Source organism: Doryrhamphus excisus, chromosome 14 (assembly GCF_030265055.1).
Source record: "Doryrhamphus excisus isolate RoL2022-K1 chromosome 14, RoL_Dexc_1.0, whole genome shotgun sequence".
NCBI lineage: Eukaryota > Metazoa > Chordata > Actinopteri > Syngnathiformes > Syngnathidae > Doryrhamphus > Doryrhamphus excisus.
Window position 1 is genome coordinate 13,906,314 of NC_080479.1, and position 23,076 is coordinate 13,929,389.

The 23,076-nt window shown below is 42.0% G+C and overlaps 1 protein-coding gene across 2 annotated transcripts in view; it reads left to right on the plus strand.

The window, feature by feature from the left end:
• myo1g (myosin IG) overlaps nucleotides 1–23,076 on the plus strand; it is a 36,407-nt gene that overhangs the window by 12,219 nt on the left and 1,112 nt on the right. Inside the window, exons 13-21 of one of the 2 annotated variants that reach the window (XM_058047513.1) lie at nucleotides 1,036–1,110; nucleotides 1,270–1,402; nucleotides 3,057–3,223; nucleotides 4,406–4,613; nucleotides 4,859–5,082; nucleotides 5,191–5,335; nucleotides 8,498–8,602; nucleotides 9,578–9,691; nucleotides 12,219–12,376. In XM_058047513.1, the coding sequence (XP_057903496.1) occupies nucleotides 1,036–1,110; nucleotides 1,270–1,402; nucleotides 3,057–3,223; nucleotides 4,406–4,613; nucleotides 4,859–5,082; nucleotides 5,191–5,335; nucleotides 8,498–8,602; nucleotides 9,578–9,691; nucleotides 12,219–12,376 (1,329 nt within the window). Of the gene's footprint in view, nucleotides 1–1,035; nucleotides 1,403–3,056; nucleotides 3,224–4,405; nucleotides 4,614–4,858; nucleotides 5,083–5,190; nucleotides 5,336–8,497; nucleotides 8,603–9,577; nucleotides 9,692–12,218; nucleotides 12,377–23,076 lie in introns of both variants that reach the window. The other variant, XM_058047512.1, reaches the window with a different exon arrangement.

Here is a 23,076-nt window from a genome sequence, read left to right on the forward strand (position 1 = left end):
GTTGATCAAGTTCAATTTCCTGTGTTGCGTGAAATCTCACATCTTGGGTCTGGCTCACATACTCTTCCCCCCCCTCCCCCCAATGTGTCAGCTTTGACCTTCACTTTCCTTTTGAGGTGTCTCATCTCTGGAGAGCTTCTGCCCTTATCTCTGCTTGTCCTCTCCCATCAAGCCTGTCCTTTTAAGTGAATGTTACGGCTTGTTTTTATATGTTCTGACTGCTCCTCTGTGCTCTTTGGCAAACTTATAGCGGGAATGCGGTCAGGTGGTTGTGAGCCAGGTTTACATGACAGGTTTTTCACTGAAGTTTTTGAACCAGTTATTATTTATGTGTGGAAGGGGTAGGACATGGACGCATCTGCTCAACAGTGTGGTTTTAATCCACTGAGTCCTTTTCGAAGCAAGACTGAAGAGAAATAATGTCACAGACCCTGTGTAATCTGCCTGATTTTGAGTCTCCTGTAATTTGAATAGGCGGCACGGCGGTTGAGTGGTTAGCGCGTTGACCTCACAGCTAGGAGACCAGGGTTCAATTCCACCCTCGGCCATCTCCGTGTGGAGTTTGCATGTTCTCCCATGTGTGCATGTGTGGGTTTTCTCCGGGTACTCCGGTTTCCTCCCACATTAGGTATGAATGTGAGTGTGAATGGTTGTTTGTCTATATGTGCCCTGTGATTGGCTGGCGACCAGTCCAGGGTGTACCCCGCCTCTCGCCCGAAGACAGCTGGGATAGGCTCCAGCACCCCCGCGACCCTTGTAAGGAAAAAGCGGTAGAAAATGAATGAATTAATATTTTTAAGGACGGCACAGCGGTCGAGTGGTTAGCGCGCAGACCTCACAGCTAGGAGACCAGGGTTCAATTCCACCCTCGGCCATCTCTGTGTGGAGTTTGCATGTTCTCCCCGTGCATGCGTGGGTTTTCTCCGGGTACTCCGGTTTCCTCCCACATTCCAAAAACATGCTAGGTTAATTGGTGACTCCAAATTGTCCATAGGTATGAATGTGAGTGTGACGCTCCTTCATTGTCTAATACAGATACTCCGTGGAGGGCTTCTTGGAAAAAAACAGAGACCTGCTCTTCCAAGATTTCAAGCGCCTCATGTACCACAGGTGCCAAACACACACCATCATCATGCTACTACTAACTGGACCAGCGGAACACATGGGTTTCCCTCTTGACCCTGTTAACGCATCACGCCACCGCTCGCTCATTGAATCATGTCCTTTTCTCTTCATTTTTTATTTATTTATTTTTGCACTCTTTCAAAGCTCCAACCCAGTTATGAAGGAGATGTGGCCAGATGGCCAACTCGGCATCACGGAGGTCACAAAGCGACCTCTTACAGCAGCCAACCTCTTCAAGAACTCCATTATATCCTTAGTGGATAAACTGGCCTGCAAGGTCTGTACAGTACACTTTCTGCCTGGCTTATTATCTTTATTATCTATAATGATCATATATGTTCATTTTGCTAATATACATATGCACAAGTGAATTTGAGAACGTGAAGTGAATTATTATTATCATTCATTTTCTACCGCTTTTCCTCACGAGGGTCGCGGGGGTGCTGGAGCCTATCCCAGCTGTCTTCGGGCGAGAGGCGGGGTACACCCTGGACTGGTCGCCAGCCAATCACAGGGCACATATAGACAAACAACCATTCACACTCACAATTTGGAGTCGCCAATTAACCTAGCATGTTTTTGGAATGTGGGAGGAAACCGGAGTACCCGGAGAAAACCCACGCATGCACGGGGAGAACATGCAAACTCCACACAGAGATGGCCGAAGGTGGAATTGAACCCTGGTCTCCTAGCTGTGAGGTCCATGCGCTAACCACACGATTAAAAAAAAAAAAAATCACAGTTTTAAATGAATTAAATGAATTAATAGGGCGGCACGGTGGACGAGTGGTTAGCGCGCAGACCTCACAGCTAGGAGACCAGGGTTCAATTCCACCCTCGGCCATCTCTGTGTGGAGTTTGCATGTTTTCTCCAGGTACTCCGGTTTCCTCCCACATTCCAAAAACATGCTAGGTTAATTGACGACTCCAAATTGTCCATAGGTATGAATGTGAGTGTGAATGGTTGTTTGTCTATATGTGCCCTGTGATTGGCTGGCAACCAGTCCAGGGTGTACCCCGCTTCTCGCCCAAAGACAGCTGGGATAGGCTCCAGCACCCCCTGTGAGGAAAAGTGGTAGAAAATGAATGAATGAATAAGGATTAATCATCATTTACCAATATGTGTGAAATATGCCCATTTTTGCAGTATTTTATGCAGACAAAAATCCATGAACTGAAAAACTGTTTAAATCAAGCTATAGGATACCAGTCCATAGTGTCCCCAGCTGGGATAGGCTCCAGCATACCCCCTGCTACCCAAGTGAGGATAAGCGGTATAGAAAATGAATGGATGCTTGCCCAATTAAAGAGCCGCTTCCTTTAAGCAAACTGAAGTGCCTCTGATCATCTCTTGTGGGACTCAAGATATAATATTAATATAAGGTGTGTGGGCCGCACTAACAGTAAAGTTTATTGTCAAGTAGGGGGCCACAAAACACTGTAAGCCATGAGTTTGAGACCCCTACACTGATCTATTCTGAGGCTGCTGTTACAACGTAGGTTCGCCACCTTGCGTTATTGCAATGCAGTTTTTTTCCCCCTGTGAAAGTGTAATTCTTGTTCCTTGACCTCATCTTGTCCTGTGGTGAGTTATGAGAATTTGAAAGTCGCACAAAGTTTCCTGCACCTCTCCTGGCCTTGATAGCGTAACACTAGTCTGTTACTTTTTTTGTACGGTTGAGGTCAAATGAAAGGAAAGTGTACTGACATTTTGTTTTCTATTCGGGTTCACATAGAAAGAGCAAGTCGTATCGTACCTCAGTATCTGCACAGGAACAGCCGTGTCACAATACATTCACATTAGCAACGTGTTTTTAAAGTATAATCCCTCGCTTATTCAGGTTATGTTCCAAGAACCTTCTGAAAATTGTAAATAAAGGACATACTCTTAAAAAAGCATCTTCTGTCGTCTGTCCAAACTTCCCTTTCAGGAGCCCTATTATGTTCGATGCATTAAGCCCAATGAATTGAAGTCCCCGCTGCTGTTTGATGACGCTCGCTGCCAACATCAGGTGGCCTATCTGGGCCTGCTGGAGAATGTCATGGTCCGTAGGGCAGGTTTTGCCTACAGGCAGCCCTACGCTCGCTTCTTGCAACGGTAATCAAGATATTGTACTGTACTGTGTTCCGTTCTGTTTCACATTCACTCAACACTGTTATTTAATCCTATTTTTTTTTTTTTTTGCTCTTGGTCTTCAGCTTTTAACTCCAATGTTATGTTTTTATCATTTTAGTCCTATTTTATGTTCTTGGTCTTCAGCTCTTAACTCCAGTGTTATGTTTTTATCTTTTTAGTCCTATTTTATGCTCTTGGTCTTCAGCTTTTAACTCCAGTGTTATGTTTTTATCTTTTTAGTCCTATTTTATGCTCTTAGTCTTCAGCTTTTAACTCCGGTGTTTTGTTTTTATCTTTTTAGTCCTATTTTATGCTCTTGGTCTTCAGCTTTTAACTCCAGTGTTTTGTTTTAATCATTTTAGTCATATTTTATGCTCTTAGTCTTCAGCTTTTAACTCCCGTGTTTTGTTTTTATCTTTTTAGTCCTATTTTATGCTTTTAGTCTTCAGCTTTTAACTCCAGTGTTTTGTTTTTATCTTGTTAGTCATATTTTTTTTTTGCTCTTGGTCTTCAGCTTTTAACTCCAGTGTTATGTTTTTATCTTTTTAGTCCTATTTTATGCTCTTGGTCTTCAGCTTTTAACTCCAGTGTTATGTTTTTATCTTTTTAGTCCTATTTTATGCTCTTGGTCTTCAGCTTTTAACTCCAGTGTTATGTTTTTATCTTTTTAGTCCTATTTTATGCTCTTAGTCTTCAGCTTTTAACTCCAGTGTTTCCTCAGGGGGGTCCTCCACACTGGGGGCTGTGTCGGGTCTGCTGAGGGGGTGTCATCCTTGGGTCCCTTCGACCCGGCCGGCTGGGGGTTCCTCCCCTTAATGTGGGGGTCCGCCCGCCCGTCTGTCGGAGTCGGGGGGGCCCGGGTGCTGGTACTCCGATGGCACGGCCTGCAGCTCCTCCCAGTGTGGACGGCCCCAAAGGTGGCGTTTCCTTGTTCCTCAGTGCCATGCCATGTCTCCCTACTGTGTGTGATTGTGTGTGTGTGTGTGTGTGTGTGTGTGTGTGGGTCTAGTATGGAGGGTGGGAAGAAGGGGCTTTCTTTTGTTTCTTTGTTTTTTCCTTTTAATTGTGGTAATTGTTTTAATTCTGTAAAGCACTTTGTGTTGCATGTCTTTGCAGGAAAAGTGCTATACAAATAAAGTTGATTTGATTTGATATATTCTATAGGTATAAAATGACGTGCGAGTACACTTGGCCGAATCACTTGATGGATTCGGACCGAGACGCCGTGGAGGCTATTGTCAAACAGCACGGTTTCCAAAACGACGTAGCGTACGGCCACACCAAGCTGTTTGTGCGAACACCGCGGTCTCTCTTCACTTTGGAACAGGAGCGAGCCGTCCTCATCCCCATCCTGGTCCTTTTCCTGCAAAAGGTCAGCCATGCCGGCATAGCTTGCCACCAGCTAACCATCATCATATGCTTATGAGGCTGCATTGATCGACTGATTGACGCATTGAAAGTCCCAGACATGATCCCTTTTAATCACTCTCTATCAAGCCTGCAGTCGAAATGTATGCTTGAAATCCAGTAATTGAGATAATTAATGAAATCCAGAGTCAATTACTTGCAACGAAATTACCATCTTCCTTCTCACTTTTCATTTTCAAATACACACAGGTGTGGCGGGGGGCTCTCGCTCGTATGAGATGCCGCCGCATGAGAGCCATTCACACCATCATGGGATGCTATAAGCGCTACAAGGTCAAGGCCCACTTCTGGGAAGTAGAACAGAGATTTACTAATGTGAGGAACATGGCCGACTATGGAAAGAGCATTGAGTGGCCGACCCCGCCTGCCGCCCTGACCCAGTTTCACACCATCACCGTGATGCTGCATCGCAGGTTGGATACCACAGAAATATATAATAATAACACTATGAGATATAATCCTTGCAGGTTGCCAGGTTCACATTTGGATCAATTTCATTTGTACCTTGTCTTGTTTTTCAGGTGGTGGGCGAGGCAGATGGTGAAGAAGATCCCACCATCTGACATGATGGAGATTCGCGCCAAAGTTGCAGCTCTCACTGCTCTTAGCGGCGAGAGAAAAGACTGTGGCTTGAGTAGAGCTTGGGAGAGAGACTACTTGGCAAATGTAAGGATCACATGACCACGTCTGATGCACCTGTGAAAGTACCACTCAGAAACCATTTTATTATAGTATACATATGTATATTCTTGAGGGACAATACTACAGAAATTAAACTTGGTTATCACTTGAATGGACAAATCCTAAAAAAATAACTGCATTTAATTTCCTTTTATTGTCAACATGTGGGGCGGCACGGCGGTCTAGTGGTTAGCGCGCAGACCTCACAGCGAGGAGACCAGGGTTCAATTCCACCCTCGGCCATCTCTGTGTGGAGTTTGCATGTTGTCCCCGTGCATGCGTGGGTTTTCTCCGGGTATTCCGGTTTCCTCCCACATTCCAAAAAAACATGCTAGGTTAATTGGCGACTCCAAATTGTCCATAGGTATGAATGTGAGTGTGAATGGTTGTTTGTCTATATGTGCCCTGTGATTGGCTGGCGACCAGTCCAGGGTGTACCCCGCCTCTCGCCCGAAGACAGCTAGGATAGGCTCCAGCACCCCCGCGACCCTCCTGAGGATAAGCGGTAGAAAATGAATGAATGAATGAATGTCTTATTTCCTGCTATTATGTCTACTTTATTAGTTAACAGAAGTGGAAAGGGGACTGTAGGGGTGCTATATAAAGTCTACAAGGCTCTAATATATGTTTTAAATCACATTTAGATGGTAGCAAACAGGTTTTCTATGCTTTACAGAAATAAGGAATTTTACCCTCACTTATGGTCATGTGCTTTGGGTAGTGACCAAATGAACAAGCTGCAAAAATGAGCCAAAATTGCCAAAATTCCTCAAACTGAGAACTCTGGCACTTTGGCAGCAGTATAGTAACTTTCTGCTTCCTTGAGCTGCAGAGGTGGATGCAATTGCTCTGAGCTTGGGTGTGTGTGTCCAGCATCATGTTAGCCCACTCCGGTTTCCTCCCACATTCCAAAAACATGCTAGGTTAATTGTCGACTCCAAATTGTCCATAGGTATGAATGTGAGTGTGAATGGTTGTTTGTCTATATGTGCCCTGTGATTGGCTGGCGACCAGTCCAGGGTGTACCCCGCCTTTCGCCCGAAGTCAGCTGGGATAGGCTCCAGCACCCCCGCCACCCTCGTGAGGAAAAGCGGTAGAAAATGAATGAATGAAAGTATTAACAAATTAAAAATTGTACCCAAGGTTATATAAAAATACAGTTTGCAAGATAATATGAAATATGAGATGAAATATGTGACATATGTGTCTATAAACTGAGATCTATGAGACTGAGTTAAATATGAGGCATTGCAGTCGTCCCTCAATCCATCATGGTTTTTCAAAAGTTAATTTATAAATGATTGCTGTTTCATGGTTGACGTTGACATTTGCGGCCTATTATTCCTCATTAAAAATGCATAATTAAGCATATTTTACATATTCTTTGCCTAAATTCAGCATTTTCAAGCATAAAAATGTTGTGAATGAACTGAAATACAAACACAAGACGTTTTTGAACTGTAGTGTACATAACAGCCGAAAGGTGCTGTTATTATTTCCTAATTATTTATCAGATAACAGGCACAAGAACAACACTATTACTAATCATAATCCAGAAACATGCTAGGTTTATTGGCGACTCCAAATTGTCCATAGGTATGAATGTGAGTGTGAATGGTTGTTTGTCTATATGTGCCCTGTGATTGACTGGCGACCAGTCCAGGGTGTACCCCGCCTCTCGCCCGAAGACAGCTGGGATAGGCTCCAGCACACCCTGCGACCCTCGTGAGGAAAAAGCGGTAGAAAATGAATGAATGTCAACATATGAACTTTGTGTCTGCTGAGACTCACAGCAGATTATTATGTACTGTATATAGCGTGCATGTCACAGCCCCTCACGAGCAAACAATGTGACTAAGGCAATTGTAAGCACAGTGGTCCTCCTATGAATCCCACACTTGGGACACTTCTTTGAGAAGCTAATCTGAGGTTGTTTGGTCGCCGGAGGCTTTAAGTGACGCCTTCAGGGAGCGTGAGCATGACTTCAACACAGTCCTGAGTCACTCCTCCTGTGTGTTTGCGTTGGCCCGTGACTCGAAGGTCTCATTTGGGCCGCCGGCTTCACGTGATTGGAACTTAATTCTACAAAGACCTATAAATGCTTGTAATGCAGCATGCTTGATTTGTATTATGCGTGACAGAAAACGGGTAGGGTAGGAGAGAGTTAGAGAAAATTTATGAATCACAAGTGAACAAACGTGTTGAATTCTGTTCCAGACACCCACCATTTTTAACAAAAAATACATTTATATAGAGAATAATTCCAGTTTTATATACAGAAAATAATGTGAAATAATTATAAATGACGAATGAAATGGACAAATGAACATCTAACACCATGATACCAGCCATGTTGTTCTAAAGACTGAGTGCTGAGGTTCTCATTGGGAGTGACCAGGATGGATAGGATCAGGAAGGAGTACATCAGAGGGACAATACATGTTATATGATTATATTATATGTCTTGGAGATTGTTCAGACATGTCCAGAGGAGAGATAGTGAATATATTGGTAGAAGGATGCTGCCAGGTAGGAGACGTAGAGGAAGACCAAAGAGGAGGTTTATGGATGTAGTGAAGGAGGACATGAGGGTAGTTGGTGTGCAGAAGACAATGTTGGATAGAGGACTTTGATTTACTGTGGCGACCCCTGAAGAGAAAAGCCCAAAGAGAAAGAAGAAGAATAATTTCGGGAAGACAGCAAGGAGTGGAGAGGGAGGAGGAGGACCACATCTTTGTACTTAATAATTATTTTTTTCCTTGATTTTAATAGTTTTTCTTACCTTCTTTAGCATATTGCTGGCACATACCACTTTCTTTGGCCCCATGGTGAGTTATTAAGCACCAGTGAGTTATTAATGCTTAAGGTGCTCTGTGTGGGCTCTCAATTCCGATACGTTACATGCAATGTTGTATGATAACCGAGATGGTGTGTAAAAACTGAAACAAAATTTTTGGCCAAAATAATTCAAAGAAAACCTCATTAATTGGAGACTCTAAATTGTCCATAGGTATGAATGTGAGTGTGTATGATTGTTTGACTATATGTGCCTTGTGTACGGTGTACCCCCCCCCCCCCCCCAAAAAAAAAAAAAACAATGTATACAATCACAAGATTTCTCACAAAATGTCTTTGATTTACCTGCAGGTACGAGACTGCCCTCAGTCCAGTTCCGGCTTTGCTCGCTTCTCCCGGGAATTGAGGAACAAAGACGAGTACAGTCAAGTCCTCTTCTCAGGCTTCTGTAGGAAGGTGAACCACATGGGAAATAAACATAAAAAAATGAGAGTACTTCCTTTGTTGCCACAAAGCTCTCCTTAGCTGCTTTCGTTTTACATATAGGAGCAAAAATCAACAAATATCTCAAACCTACTCAACAATCCTGCTTGCTGACATTGTTATACATTAAAAATGGAAAAACATATACAGTAATGCTGTGTTTATCACTGACAAGTACATTTCCACAAAGTAATAAATAATAAATATTAAATAATAAATATTAATAATTATTAATAATTATTACTAAATATTAATAATTATTAATAGATGTTAATAATTATTAATAATTATTAATATTTATTAATAAATATATAAATATAAATATTTTTGTAGTTAGACCAAAGAAAATCTCAACCTTCTAAATATGTTTTTTAACATTATGAGAGCCCTCAAGACATGAACGAGCACCCCTATAGTCATCTTTACACTCGTATTACTCAACACAGTAGGCATAATCTGAGGAAATAAGACATAAATAAGGCTTGTGTGTGTTGCTGTAAATGTGTTCTGGTGCAAGAGCAGTTGAGTTGGGGGTGGACAGGAAGTGACTGAAGTAACCTGCACTTTGTTACGGCCACAACAGTAGCTCTTGTTAGGGATTACTGTCCCTCTTGTGAGAAAATTCAAAACTACAATAAAACCTTGTTCTTCCGGGGATCAAGTCTTATGCTAGTGTGTCTGAACTACATCCAGTCACCTGATGTTCTGGTGGTTATTTTGCTGAACATGCTGTTATCTCCCAGAGGATGATAATGCTCACATTTCTCTTAAGAAACAATGGAGAGTGCAGCCACATAAATCTAGTTGCGAGTGTTGTGTTGTTTTGTATTTGCATGTCTCTACATTGTGCTATTGTGATTGCTTTATAGCTGGTAAGATTATGCATGTGATAAAAAAAACACTCTAAATGTGAAACATAACCCCCTCTTTTCTTTTCTTCTTTCTTAGGTGAATAGGTTCAATAAAAGCACAGACCGTGGCGTCCTTGTCACAGACAAGTGCATCTACAAATTAGAGCCCAAGAAACAGTACAAGGTCCTAAAGAGGATTCCTTTAGACAATGTAAGTATTAACATGCCACCATAAGCATGCATAACTATCATTAATCTAGTTGTTGTTGTTGTGTAAAGGTTACCTTTGGGTGAATGCTTGAATATGGAACCTTGTTTTTTTCCATGAAAGTTATGACTAATAATGCGCAAAACAAACATTTTCTACCACTTGCTGGAGCCTATCCCAGCTGTCTTCGGACGAGAGGCGGGGTACACCCTGGACTGGTTGCCAGCCAATCACAGGGCACATATAGACAAACAACCATTCACACTTACATTCATACCTATGGACAATTTGGAGTCGCCAATTAACCTAGCATGTTTTTAGAATGTGCATGTGGGATGTGGGAGAACATGCAAATTCTTCACAGAGATGGCCGAGGGTGGAATTGAGCAAAACAAACAAATCCGTGGGAATGACTCTGTGAAGTATGGATAGTGGTTTGTTTAGACTTAGGGCACTATAGACAGGTTTCAGCCATTATTTTTATTGTGTGTGTGGGGGGTTTATTAGAACGCACACAGGGCGATGAACAACTCAGTACATCATACACCAATGAAGCCTTCAAGAGCACTGTGTATTTCAGAGTCTTTTTTAACCCTTTTGTTACAATAGGATTGTAATGTGAAGGCTCCTAGTGGGGGAACTGTTTCCAATGAGCCAGGCCAGTGTGTGTAAAGATGATCGTACCTGCTGCCAAAAGTTAAAGGGGACCTATTAGGCTATATGTCAGGGGTCTCAAACTCAATTTACCTTGGGGCCACTGGAGCTAGGGTCTGGGCAAGGCTGGGCCGCATCAGGTTTAAAAAAAAAAAAACCAAAAACACACATTTATTAAAAACAGAAAAATATACAAACTTTTTCAGTGCTTTGGTTCCGAGTTTCTACAATAAAAGCTCTGATAAAACATTCCACTGTTCTCAAATATCTTAATTTTTATTTTTAAAACCAAGAATAAATCTGTAATAAATATAATAATAATAATAAAACACCAAATAATAAAAACTTAAGAAACCACATATAGTTGGTGGGTAGACAAATTATTTTTTTCAGATTAAAATTAACAAAGCATTATTAGAGCCCTGTAGACATGACAAAACACGACTATAGTCACATTTATACTCTTTTTATTTACAACATATTGCGCAACTGCAGGGTCTTGAGACACATGCTAACTCGCAAACTAGAGAGCTAGCGACCTAAACGGTAGCCTTCAAGTTATTTCCTTTAAACTTAAATAGCCAAAAACTTACCACTTCCACACGGATAGGGAGGATAACTATTAACAGTTATTTAACCTTTAACATGAACATTAATCAAACGTAATAATTTTTTCTGGGTACATGATACAATACAGCATCCATATCAAACATTAAACTTTCATATCAAGGCGGGGGCCTCAAACTAGTGTCCTGCGGGCCACATTTGGCGTGTTTGAGACCCCTGCTATATGTTGAAATGTTGTATTCTCATGTTAAACGATGCCAATGTTTCAATTGGAAGTACAGCTGGAATAGGTGCAGATTCTGGAAGATCCACCGTATCTTGTTTTGAAGCAGCTTTTATCCAGCAAGCATTGAATCTTTTTTAAAAAAAAATTTATTCACAAAACTTTGATGATCAGAAATGAAGATTCATGAACCGTATTAGAATTTATTACAATAAGCGTTCATTAATTCCGGAAAGTCTGTGCAGCGTCGTTGAGTTTTATGCACTGGCTTTGTGGAGTGTTCAGAACTTTGGTAATTATTGTTCAACTTAGTCTTCATTGTCATGTTTTTGACCTTGAGCTATGGTCTCAACCTTTGACATTTCCGTCAGGGGCGTGATGACTGAATGCAATGACGTAGTAATGGTCTACTTTTCTTCAAGCTCTTTATTCTCTCTATGTCTGACCTGGATAGGACTCCTAACCCTCGGTATGCTTAATGGCAGCTATCTTTAGCTACGCTGCTTCTGCCTAATGATGGTTTTTAACCTCTGGCATGTTTTACGCGTTTTATCTTGTTCTGTCTGTCTTGCCCACTAAACCCACTGCATGCTGGACGTGCAGTTAATGTGGATGCTTGATAGCAGCGACTTATTATGCATTTATTAGTCAGTGTATTACCTCTGCAGCAGAGAACTTTGTTTTAAGTACACAAGTATGTGCGAGAAAACAAGTTAATATGAGCTAGCTAATAACAAACAGTATGGGAAATACCTATTTTGACGTGCATTGTTAGCTCCCTTATATTAACTGGTTTTCTTTTGTTATAATGCACAGAAAAGGGAAAAAAATAAGCATTCGTTTCCCATAAGGATTGGCAATAATGGGCAACCCCCCCCCCCCCCCCCCAAAAATGCAGTTCTCCTTTAATGCGTACATCCCTGACATTTAAGAAACCAACAAATTCCACTCTTTTTGCAAGCATAGAACGGTCGAAACAGTTCCTAACAAGTTCATCATGTCTTTAAGCATCAGCACATGTTTGTTTTCAGCACGTGTTTAGCGCGTAATAAATCCTACCGTCTCATGCCTCATTTATTTCCACAGCTAACAGGACTCAGCGTGACCAGTGGAGTTGACCAGATGGTGGCGCTGCATATGTCCTCTCAGGATGACGTTCTGCTTTGCCTGCAACGCGGAGAGCTCTTCCCCGACCGGGATAGAGTCGGCGAGCTGGTGGGAACCTTGGTGGACCACTTCACACGGTCAGTAAAACGCGCGAGAGCTGCCGTAAATGTCATATAAATAGATGAGTGACATTAAACGTCTCATTGGACTGAGGACATTTATGCACACTTTTGAGCGATAAGACAGCTTTATTACAGCCAAATGACATATTTGAGTATTGGTAATCATTATCATATAAATATACTGAGGTCAGTGATGAGGAAGATGGTTGGGTCGTTAAAAGACGTCAGCAGGTGAGTGGTTTGGAATGGAACGTTCCATTAAAAGTCATCATTGTCTAGAGATATGAATGTGTGCTACAGAGTAAAATTAGTCTGATAAGTCTAAAATTCCTCAAAGTTGGATTCCATATTCCATAAATTCCATAAATTTTTGGAGTTACAGCATAAAAAAACTTTCTAAATACAGGTTTTAACATCATAGAGCCCTGCAGATATAAAATAACACCCCTATAGTCACTTTTCGCTCCTGTTATTCTTTGTTTACAACGCATTGCGCAGGCTCCGGGGTCACTACAATGACAAAAAAGACGACCACTGCTAGCATAGCAAGCTATTGAGCTAACTAGTTAGCTTCTCCAATTTACACATTCTAAACTTAAAGTGTTTCAAACAGAGTGGGGGGGAAAAAAGGACACCGTAAGAAGCAAAAATTTACCACTTCCACACAGAATGAGAGGATAACTTTTTTCACACATGCCATGGCTGACTCTATACAATGTGAAGGTAATGTAATATAATGTCATGTCTCATCTAGAGACATAGTGACTAGAATACTACATATAGAAATATTTTTTTTGATTAATAATTGAATTAACTCATTCAATCCCAGCCATCTTTCAAAAGTCCTACTAGCTTCTCAGTACCAGCCATTTGTGATGATTTGTTGCTGCGGAACATGGAATGGATTTCAATGGGAAAGATGCAGACCGGGTAATTATAATATGCACTTCTGCCACCTTGTGGCCATTTTTTTGGCTTAAAAATACACCAAATGTGGTCTCTTCTATTGTGGAGTTGCATTGACTCTTTGTGGTCAAATGTTCCAGCCAAGATGAATGTATTAATACCGGATTAAAAGTATGCAAATCATATTCTTGGCATTCATCGGTGTCACGGTGTCATGGTTATGCACCTGCTGTGAATCCCGGGCTGCAAAAATGAATCAGTCACGCTGACATTTATCGCATCCATCACTCTGAGCTTGATTTGTCAATGCCGTTTATAGATGTGATTACCAGGCTGTCGCATTTATTCGCCTCTGCGAGACCTGCAAGTTTTCGCACCGAGCAGATGGTTATGATCCTGTTTGTCTCCATTTCGCACTCTAATGCAGTGTACACTTCAGTGTGCTGATATAGCTTGGCCTCCGGTGTTGGAGAGCGAGAGAACCGCTATCATCGTAACGCAAATGAGCTTGACTCCCGCTCGTCAAAGTTGTTGTGCTTTTTATGTTTATTTTGTCTGGAGGGGGAGTTGTCTGGGCAGTTTTATTAGTTTTTTTTTTTTTTTGGACTAGGGATCCTTGCAGCAGCTGCTTTGCTCTGCTCGATGTGGCAGCGGCACCTATTGGGAGTCAGTTTCTGTTCGAGCCCCGCTCACTTGCTTTTGTGGCACCATCTGTGGTGAAAGCAGCAGGTTGTGACCTTCGACTGGGCTGCTCATCAAAAGGAGACGTATGAGACAAAGTCGGGGGGTGTGCTGTGGAAGTGTGTGTGTGTGGGAGGGGGTCCAGAGTATGACACACTCTTGTGCTTCCCCCAGTCAGGAATATAAAATAAGATATGCAAGTCACATGCATGCTTGGGAAGTGTGTGTGTGTGTGTTGTGTTGAGTGTTGTTTAGGTGCAGCATTGTACAAAACCGGGTCAATGAAGGCATCATCCGAGGTCTTCAAAGGATGAAGCTCAATCCTTCTGCCGTCTGTCTCTGACTTTCTCTTTCTATCACCTGGACTCACAACGCCAACACATTATTAGAAGTAGAGCGTTGTCTCCATTGTTGTCCCTCAAGGTGCGTTTAGGGACAATTGTGTCAAAGCAAAGTACGGCTAAATTGGCCCAGTGTGAGTCTTTTGTAAGACAATAAAGAACCACAAAACCTTTGTTTCTTGAAAGTGCCAAGGATGCAGAAGTAGCACATTTGAGGATACAAACGCATTTTTCATCAAAGTGCATTGACTTGAATATGTGTTGGTATGTGTAGTGTGTGTGTGTGTGTAGAGAAGTAACGTGTATTGTGGTGGTTGGGGAGGGGGGGGTAGTGCGTCGGACTCATGGACCATCTGCTGGGACAGCTGGGGTGGAGTATGAGTGGACTCAAGGCAGGATTTAGGGTATGATCTGTCCCGGCCTTTAAAAGACGGGCTGAGGTTCGTTGTTTTAAAAAAGGTGATTGGAGGATTTTAGTCATCCCATCAACTTTTTCCAACATGAGGATTTGCGGCTCTTTTCTTTCTTTCTCCGAGCAACGTCTCATATCCTAAATTAGCATTTTCATTTATGAATATGGAAAGAAGGGAAGATGCTGAATAAATCACAGTCTTCTGGGTCACCCCTCCCCTTTCGCCCGAGCATATGCAAGAAGTCTTGTGATGCGTTTTAAATGCCCGCTCGCTAGTGGACTTGTTGACAAAACTGACCTCACCGGACAACATGCGGCTCATGTGCAGTCGGTTAATGTGGACGTGATTTCAAATGAACTTTGTAGGTCATGAGTGGCGGTTACGCTACTCTAGAAATAGCATCGGCTGTTTCTCTGCTCCCTCAGTGGCTGTCCTCGATGCGGTCGTCTGGCTGGCCCCAACTCGAGAGGCTGCTGGTGTGCCGACCTCTCGTCTTGCCAGCTCGTCCCAGCTCAGCTTTTGATTGGATGTGTTGGGATCAGTGGTAATGCGGTTTTCATCATATGGGGAGTAACTATGGCAACAGTTTTCAAGCCAGGTGGAAGTAAATAGTGTATAGACACTGACCTATTTCCTCATACGTTCTCATCAACCTGGTTGGTCATGTGGTTCAGTGATTTTTCCTCCTTTTAGACACAAGTAATGTGAGCAGAGCACTTGGAAGATACCAAATTGGTACCTTTTAAAATTATTCCAGTACTTCACCAATATGAAATTACCGTGATTGATGGATAATGAGGAAGTGCTGTACAGCAGCAAGAGAACAGATTCAGTTAAGCAGTACAAAATACACAATATAAAAATAAACAATATAAACAACACAAGTATTAACAAATTAACAATTTTACCCAGGGTTATATACAAATACAGTTTACAAGATTATATGAAATATGAGATGAAATATGTGACCAGTCTATAAACTATGAGATCTATGAGACTATGAGTTAAATATGAGGCATTACAGTTGTCCCTCAATCCATCATGGTTTTTCAAAAGGTAATTTATAAATGATTGCTGTTTCATACTTGACATTGACATTTGCGGCCTATTATTCCTCATTAAACAAATGCATATTTAAGCAAATTTTACATATTTTTGCCTAAATTCAGCATTTTCAAGCATAAAAATGTTGTGAATGAACTGAAATACAAACACAAGACGTTTTTGAACTGTAGTGTACACAACAGCCTAAAGGTGCTGTTATTATTTCTTAATTATTTATCAGATAACAGGCACAATAGCAACACTATTACTAATCATAATCATCATTGGAATCATAATACGGGCTACTGTTGTGGCCGTACTTCAGCTAAAAAACTTTAAATTTAAACTTTAAATTTTATCAGTTATATATTGGTTAGTATGAGTGTAAAAGTCACTGTAGGGGTGTTATTTCACATCTAGAGGACTATAATAATGGTACAAATCATATTTAGAAATGCTCTAACTACAAATTTGTTCTGTTTATTAATATTGAATACAACTTCACTTATCTCGGTCGGTTCTGGAACCTAAACGAGAGATTACTGTGAACACATGAACAATCAAACGCTACAGTCTTTTCACAGTTCTTTGGCCTTGGCTGAGGTTTGAGCTCGACCAAGTTCTAGTATTTGATGTTCCCACAAAGCACATGCCACTCAAAATCAAAAGGGCACTTTGATTGTCTTTGTCTTCGTATTGGTCTTTTTTTTCCATTGAATGCCAGAGTTTGCACGTGTTTTGACTCAGTAGAGCTCAAGTGTGCTTCGATCAATAACAGGCGCTGTCTAATAACTTGAATAAGAAATAATCCTGCTTGGTTGGCCTTATTGATAATCGATCATGTCATGCTCTGCCCTTCCTTTTTGTCCTTCAAATCGGACCCACTATTAAACAGATTTGGTTTTTGATTTGAGCTCAGAAAAGTGTCTATGGCTTTAAGAATTCTGGAGTCACTGTTTCAACACTGCACCCTTGAGGATGCTTTATGTTAGATTCAGTGCAATGTGCCAGTTGAATAAAATACACAGCTGTGATTACAATTTGATACACTGTTGTCAACATGACTCACGTTTTCCGATAATGCCCCCCGAGGAGAAGGAAGAGGTGGGGGCAGCTGGCTGAGAAAGCCCCGCTGTTTCTGATAGCAGTGGTGCTTATTATGATCGAGAAGAATGCTAATGATCTATGCGATGACGCAGACTAACTCTGTGGGACAGTCGGGTGGATCGAGTGGTCTTAGCCCACATGGTGATGCGGACGTAGATGCTGCCGTTGCCCCGGCGATGGTTGCCATGCATTGGGGGAAAGTGTTAATTAAGATTAGCTTTTCAAGATGAGGAAAGTTCCGGTTTGTGTTGACACGTAGGAAGAGAAATAAAGACAACCGAAACTTACATGAAGGGTTTTTCAACTCAATGAAAGTCGAGTGTCCTCCTTTTTTTGTGTACGCTCCGTTGATGTGATGCGTGAGGGGGCCCGATCTGCCTCATATTTTGCTACGCTCTGTCACTTTTATGACACTTTCTGCCACTTGATTCCCTCCTGAGACCCAATTACACCTGAAGCAGGTGACAAGGATGGAGTCAGAAAGTTCTAGAGAGGAAAGGAGGGCAGAGGGCACCAGGTGGCGCAATGATGAGCCCCACCCTTGTGACCCATTGTGACCTTGTGTCTCTGCAGCATGGTACTTTTGTCCGTCAGACTATTCGGGGTTGTTTTCTGTTTGTGTGACGCTGTCAGTCTGAGGGATCATTATAAGTACTATATGTCACTACCTCTTGGTGATCTGCAGCCCCCGACTTAATTATTTGCCATTCATCTACACCTTTTTTTGGAAACAAGGTGAGTTATCTTGCAGCTGTAATTAAAAAAAATGCCTTGACTTGATCAGTGCAGGGCATGCAGTGCTTATTAGGAGGAAGAAAGAAGACAGAAACGCAGTTGTTCATTGTTATGCCTGCTTTTTATGAAGAAATTAACCACACATACACTGGTTGGACTCTATAATAATAATAATACATTTTATTTGTATAGTGGCGGCAGGGCGGTCGAGTGGTTAGCACGCAAACCTCACAGCTAGGAGACCAGGGTTTAATTCCACCCTCGGCTATCTCTGTGTGGAGTTTGCATGTTCTCCCTGTGCATGTGTGGGTTTTCACCGGGTACTCCGGTTTCCTCCCACATTCCAAAAACATGCTAGGTTAATTGGCGACTCCAAATTGTCCATAGGTATGAATGTGAGTGTGAATGGTTGTTTGTCTATATGTGCCCTGTGATTGGCTGGCCACCAGTCCAGGGTGTACCCCGCCTCTTGCCCGAAGACAGCTGGGATAGGCTCCAGCACCCCCCGCGACCCTTGTGTGGAAAAGCGGTAGAAAATGAATGAATGAATGAATTTGTACAGCACTTTTCAAAATACTAGTTGTAGTGTCTCATCTAAAAAAGCACCACTATCCATGTGCCACTTGTGGGTATTTGGCGGGAGCTACAAAAAAGTGAACTCACGATGAGCACTCATTGGAAATTGCAGGTCATTATTCAATGCTAAATTCATCACACAGCAACTTAACACTCAAAAGGTATTTAGGAAATATATAATACAAGTCTCGATATGGTCTATATATGCCCTGTGATTGGCTGGCGACCAGTCCAGGGTGTACCCCGCCTCTCGCCCGAAGACAGCTGGGATAGGCTCCAGCACCCCCCACGACCCTTGTTAGGAAAAAGTGGTAGAAAATGAATGAATGAATGAAGTCTCGATATGAGTTTCATTTTTTTTAAAGATGGAGTCCTACATAAAACATTTAATTCACAAATTGTGTCGGGGAAGAATGCCTCACCACGATGATTTTATCTCCGACTGCACATTATTCCCTTGGAGCCACTCGGCATAAAGTCTGACGTTGATTCGATTGTCCCATAACGAGACAAACAGCATCAGGCTCACTGGTTGTGCCTCACCACACATACAACTGCTCGGGTTGCAAATAAAACGGTCTGTGATTCCTCTGGAATGGAGCCACCAGAGGCGAATATTCACATTGTATTAGCTGCACCCCACACTTCAGGGAGAGTGACAGGGAGAAAGATGGAGGACGCGTGAAGGGTGTGAGAGGAAGCCGAGTGGGAGAGCGGGTGGTGAGAGAAGGTCCAAGGGCTAGCGGCAGGAGCTGCCTCCGCGCCCCAAATCTGTCTGCTGTGTTGTCTCTGTGGTGGTAAATTATTCAACTGCTGCTTGTGGACTCTTTACCTGACTACAGGACGTGTTTATATACAGTAACCTTACAAAAACACATCGTAGACTCCAGTCCAGTTAAATCGTGTGTTGCCACATTTTGTGAGGTGCTGTTATTTGGACTGGCCAACCAGCAACCTTCTCGTCTTAAGTAAATATCTCACCTAGATGTACTTTTACTGAAATGTCAACACTGTAGACATGTTTGAGAATATCTTACCCATACAACAAAGTACAGCAGCACCTTGGTTAGCATCATCAATCTGTTCCAGATGTAGAACTCTAACCAAAACATCCATTTTCCATGCCGCTTATCCTCACTAGGGTCACGGGGGTATGCTGGAGCCTATCCCAGCTGACTTTGGGCAGGAGGCGGGGTACACCCTGGACTGGTGGCCAGCCAATCACAGGGCACATATAGACAAACAACCATTCACACTCACATTCATACTTATGGACAATTTGGAGTTTCTAACCAAAACATTCATTCATTCATTTTCTATCGCTTACTCTCACGAGGGTCGAGGGCATGCTGGAGCCTATCCCAGCTGACTTTGGGTGGGAGGCGGGGTACACCCTGGACTGGTCGCCAGCCAATCACAGGGCACATATAGACAAACAACCATTCACACTCACATTCATACCTATGGACAATTTGGAGTTGCTAACCAAAACATCCATTCATCCATTTTCCATGGTACTCATCCTCACTAGGGTCATGGGGGTATGCTGGAGCCTATCCCAGCTGTCTTCAAGCGAGAGGCGGGGTACACCCTGGACTGGTCGCCGGCCAATCACAGGGCATATATAGACAAACAACCATTCACACTCACATTCATACCTATGGACAATTTAGAGTCGCCAATTAACCTAGCATGTTTTTGGAATGTGGGAGGAAACCGGAGTACCCGGAGAAAACCCACGCATGCACAGGGAGAACATGCAAACTCCACACAGAGATGCCCGAGAGTGCGTCCAGGCTGTGTGGCCTCTAACCGAAACATACTATAACCAAATACATTTTTCCCATTATTGATATAAAGTATATTAAATGAGCTTCTCCCCTAATTGTCATCCAGGAAGTAGGCTTAATTGCTTTTTATCTACTGTATAATTCAGTGCCTTTCTCACATCAGTCACAATGTGGCACATTAGTTATGATTGGGTTCCATTTGATGAGTTGCCAACTGTGTGTTTTGTCTGAACTGCTTCCCGGAGCTTATCTATCACATCATCTGAGGACACTTCTCTATGGATGGATTATTGTCGCATGAAATTGCTGTTTAAAAAAAAAAAGAAACTGTTCACATCAACCGAATGTGTGAACGTGTTCATCAGACCGACCAACTGTGGCTTTAGCAGTGAGCAACTGTCTGACTTGTCGTCATTGGTTTACGCACTCGGAAGAAGGAATTACGCATGATACGCTCACACACACCACGGGGAATTTTTTGGCACGTGACCGTAATAGATTATGCCACATTTTATGCTCTAATTGGCTCATTGGCAATAGCTTTTGAGTCACAGAGTGAGCCATTTTGGCCTGCTTTGTCGATGATGGCTCAGTCCACACAGATGTGCATCCAGTCGGTAATTATGCAGCCAAAACAAGACACATGCATGCATATTTACATTATTAGGGTGTAACGGTATGCCGCATTTCCTTATATGAAAGCACAACGATGCAGACAAGTGAACGCAGCATGTGACAAAACTAAAACTACCCTGCAGCATCTTCTCAGAATGAGTATTCACTGTCATTTCTAAGTAGAGAACATGCATTGGCTTTCCCTGCCCTGTTCCACCGGTGTATAGGCTTACATTTGTGGTCGCCTAGTGCGATCCCATTCTCATCACACCGGCGACCACAAATGTATCCCAAATGGAGACCCTGCAGAGAAAGGTCAGCGGGTTCCTGGGTTGTTGTTGTTGCTGCTGCTGCCCCCGCTACACACAAGACAGCTGGTTTTGTGGGTTCGGTAGGCGGAGCTTGAGGCGGATGAGGGGGTTAAGGGATGAACTTAGAATGTAAAGCAACACCTGTTGGTAACCAAGCATGAATGCTGGTACAGTTTTGAGATGTGTAGTCATGGTTTGCCATGATTTGGATGACTGGACACTATTGACTGTAGACCAGGGGTCTTAAACTCAATTTACTTGGGGGCCACTGGAGCTAGGGTCTGGGTGAGGCTGGGCCGCATCAGGTTTTCCAAAGAAAAACAACAAATGCATTTATTAAAAACAGAAAAATGAATAAACTTTGCTTTTGTTCCGATTTTCTACAAGAAAAGCTCTGATAAAGATGAAAAATGAGATGAAAAATATGATGAAAAATAAATTAACAAATCAAGAATAAAGAAAATCAATCAATCAGTAATAAATAAATATAATAATAATAATAAAACACCAAATAATAAAAACTTAAGAAACCACATATAGTTGGTGGGTAGACAAATTATTTTTTTCAGATTAAAAGCATTATTAGAGCCCTGTAGACATGACAAAACACGACTATAGTCACATTTATACTCTTTTTATTTACAACATATTGCGCAACTGCAGGGTCTTGAGACACATGCTAACTCGCAAACTAGAGAGCTAGCGACCTAAACGGTAGCCTTCATGTTATTTCCTTTAAACTTAAATAGCCGAAAACTTACCACTTCCACACGGATAGGGAGGATAACTATTAACAGTTATTTAACCTTTAACATGAACATTAATCAAACGTAATACTTTTTTTCTGGGTACATGATACCATACAGCATCCATATCAAACTTGCACGGGCCGCACTAACATTAAACTTTCATATCAAGGCGGGGGCCTCAAACTAGTGTTAAGGTGGGCCGCGTGTTTGAGAGCCCTGCTGTAGACGGTGTGGTTAGCATTAGTCCTTTTATGTGGATTATAATTATGGATATTATTTTAAGTAAAAGAAAAATAACACCCACAACATTCGCTGTTGTCTACTTTGCTACTATGAATTTCACAGTTTTTCATCCTCTTTATCAAATTGCTGTCACTCACAACTTTCCTTGGCCTCCATGGTGGGTTATTTTGCCTCGCCATCCTCCTGGGAAGTTAAACCACTAAAGTTGTCCTCTTCAAATGTCGGAACGGTACTTTTACGGTACTGGTACTTTTGCAATCAGTAACTGTTACATTTGTTCACTTCCTGTTTTCCTCATATAATTTAAGTTTTTAAAAAAAAAACACTTATTTATTTATTTATTTATATTTGTACGTGGTTTGTTTTGTCACGTACCGAAATACGAGGTGATATGACCATCCAATGACATAATGGGTACCATAGTAAGTGTCACTATAGTGATATATATATAGCACATCATGACTGGTTAGTATGTTCTCTGTAGGCGGCATTATGAATTATCCTTACAACCCTTTTTTTAGTGACTGAAGATTGCTTTTATAGTTACACAACAAGTAAAATATGGTAGAACCAGAGAGCAATAAAGAGTGTGGAGTGATTAATATTTTAGTTATTTTAGGATATGTAAACAGTGGAAAGTAACTAAGTTATAGCTACCTTCTCTAAATGTAATGCAGTTGTTCTTATTAATAAATTAATATGTGATATGTAGCAACATGGTAATATGTCCTTTTTGTTATCCGTGACGTGCTTACCTGCTTCACACATTGCCAGAACAATTTCATAACCAGCGAATATTATGTAATGTAGACTCTTTGGACTTGTTTACCTTTCAAAAAGTGTATCTTCTCCTACTCTCAGGAGAGAGAGAAAAAAAAACTCAGTTGCCAAGCTGGCTTGTATGCATGAGCCAATCCCGCTTGTCCGCCACATTACCAATATTCAAAGGTGTCCACAAATAGCTGGTCGGCATCTGCTTTTAGAGAGTTTTTCCAGTTCAAACCCACAGATGGAGAAAAGCGAACTTTTGATTACACATGAGATACATACAGTAGTAGAACCACAGCAGTGATGTACCGGGAGTCCTGCAGGCCTTTAATGGGAATTGGAGATATACAGTTGAGGACTTTGTGCATGGACTCTGCTGAGGCCCCGTCATGTGTTGTGCCAGCGTGGAGATTGGGGGGGGACTTGCATAATGTCA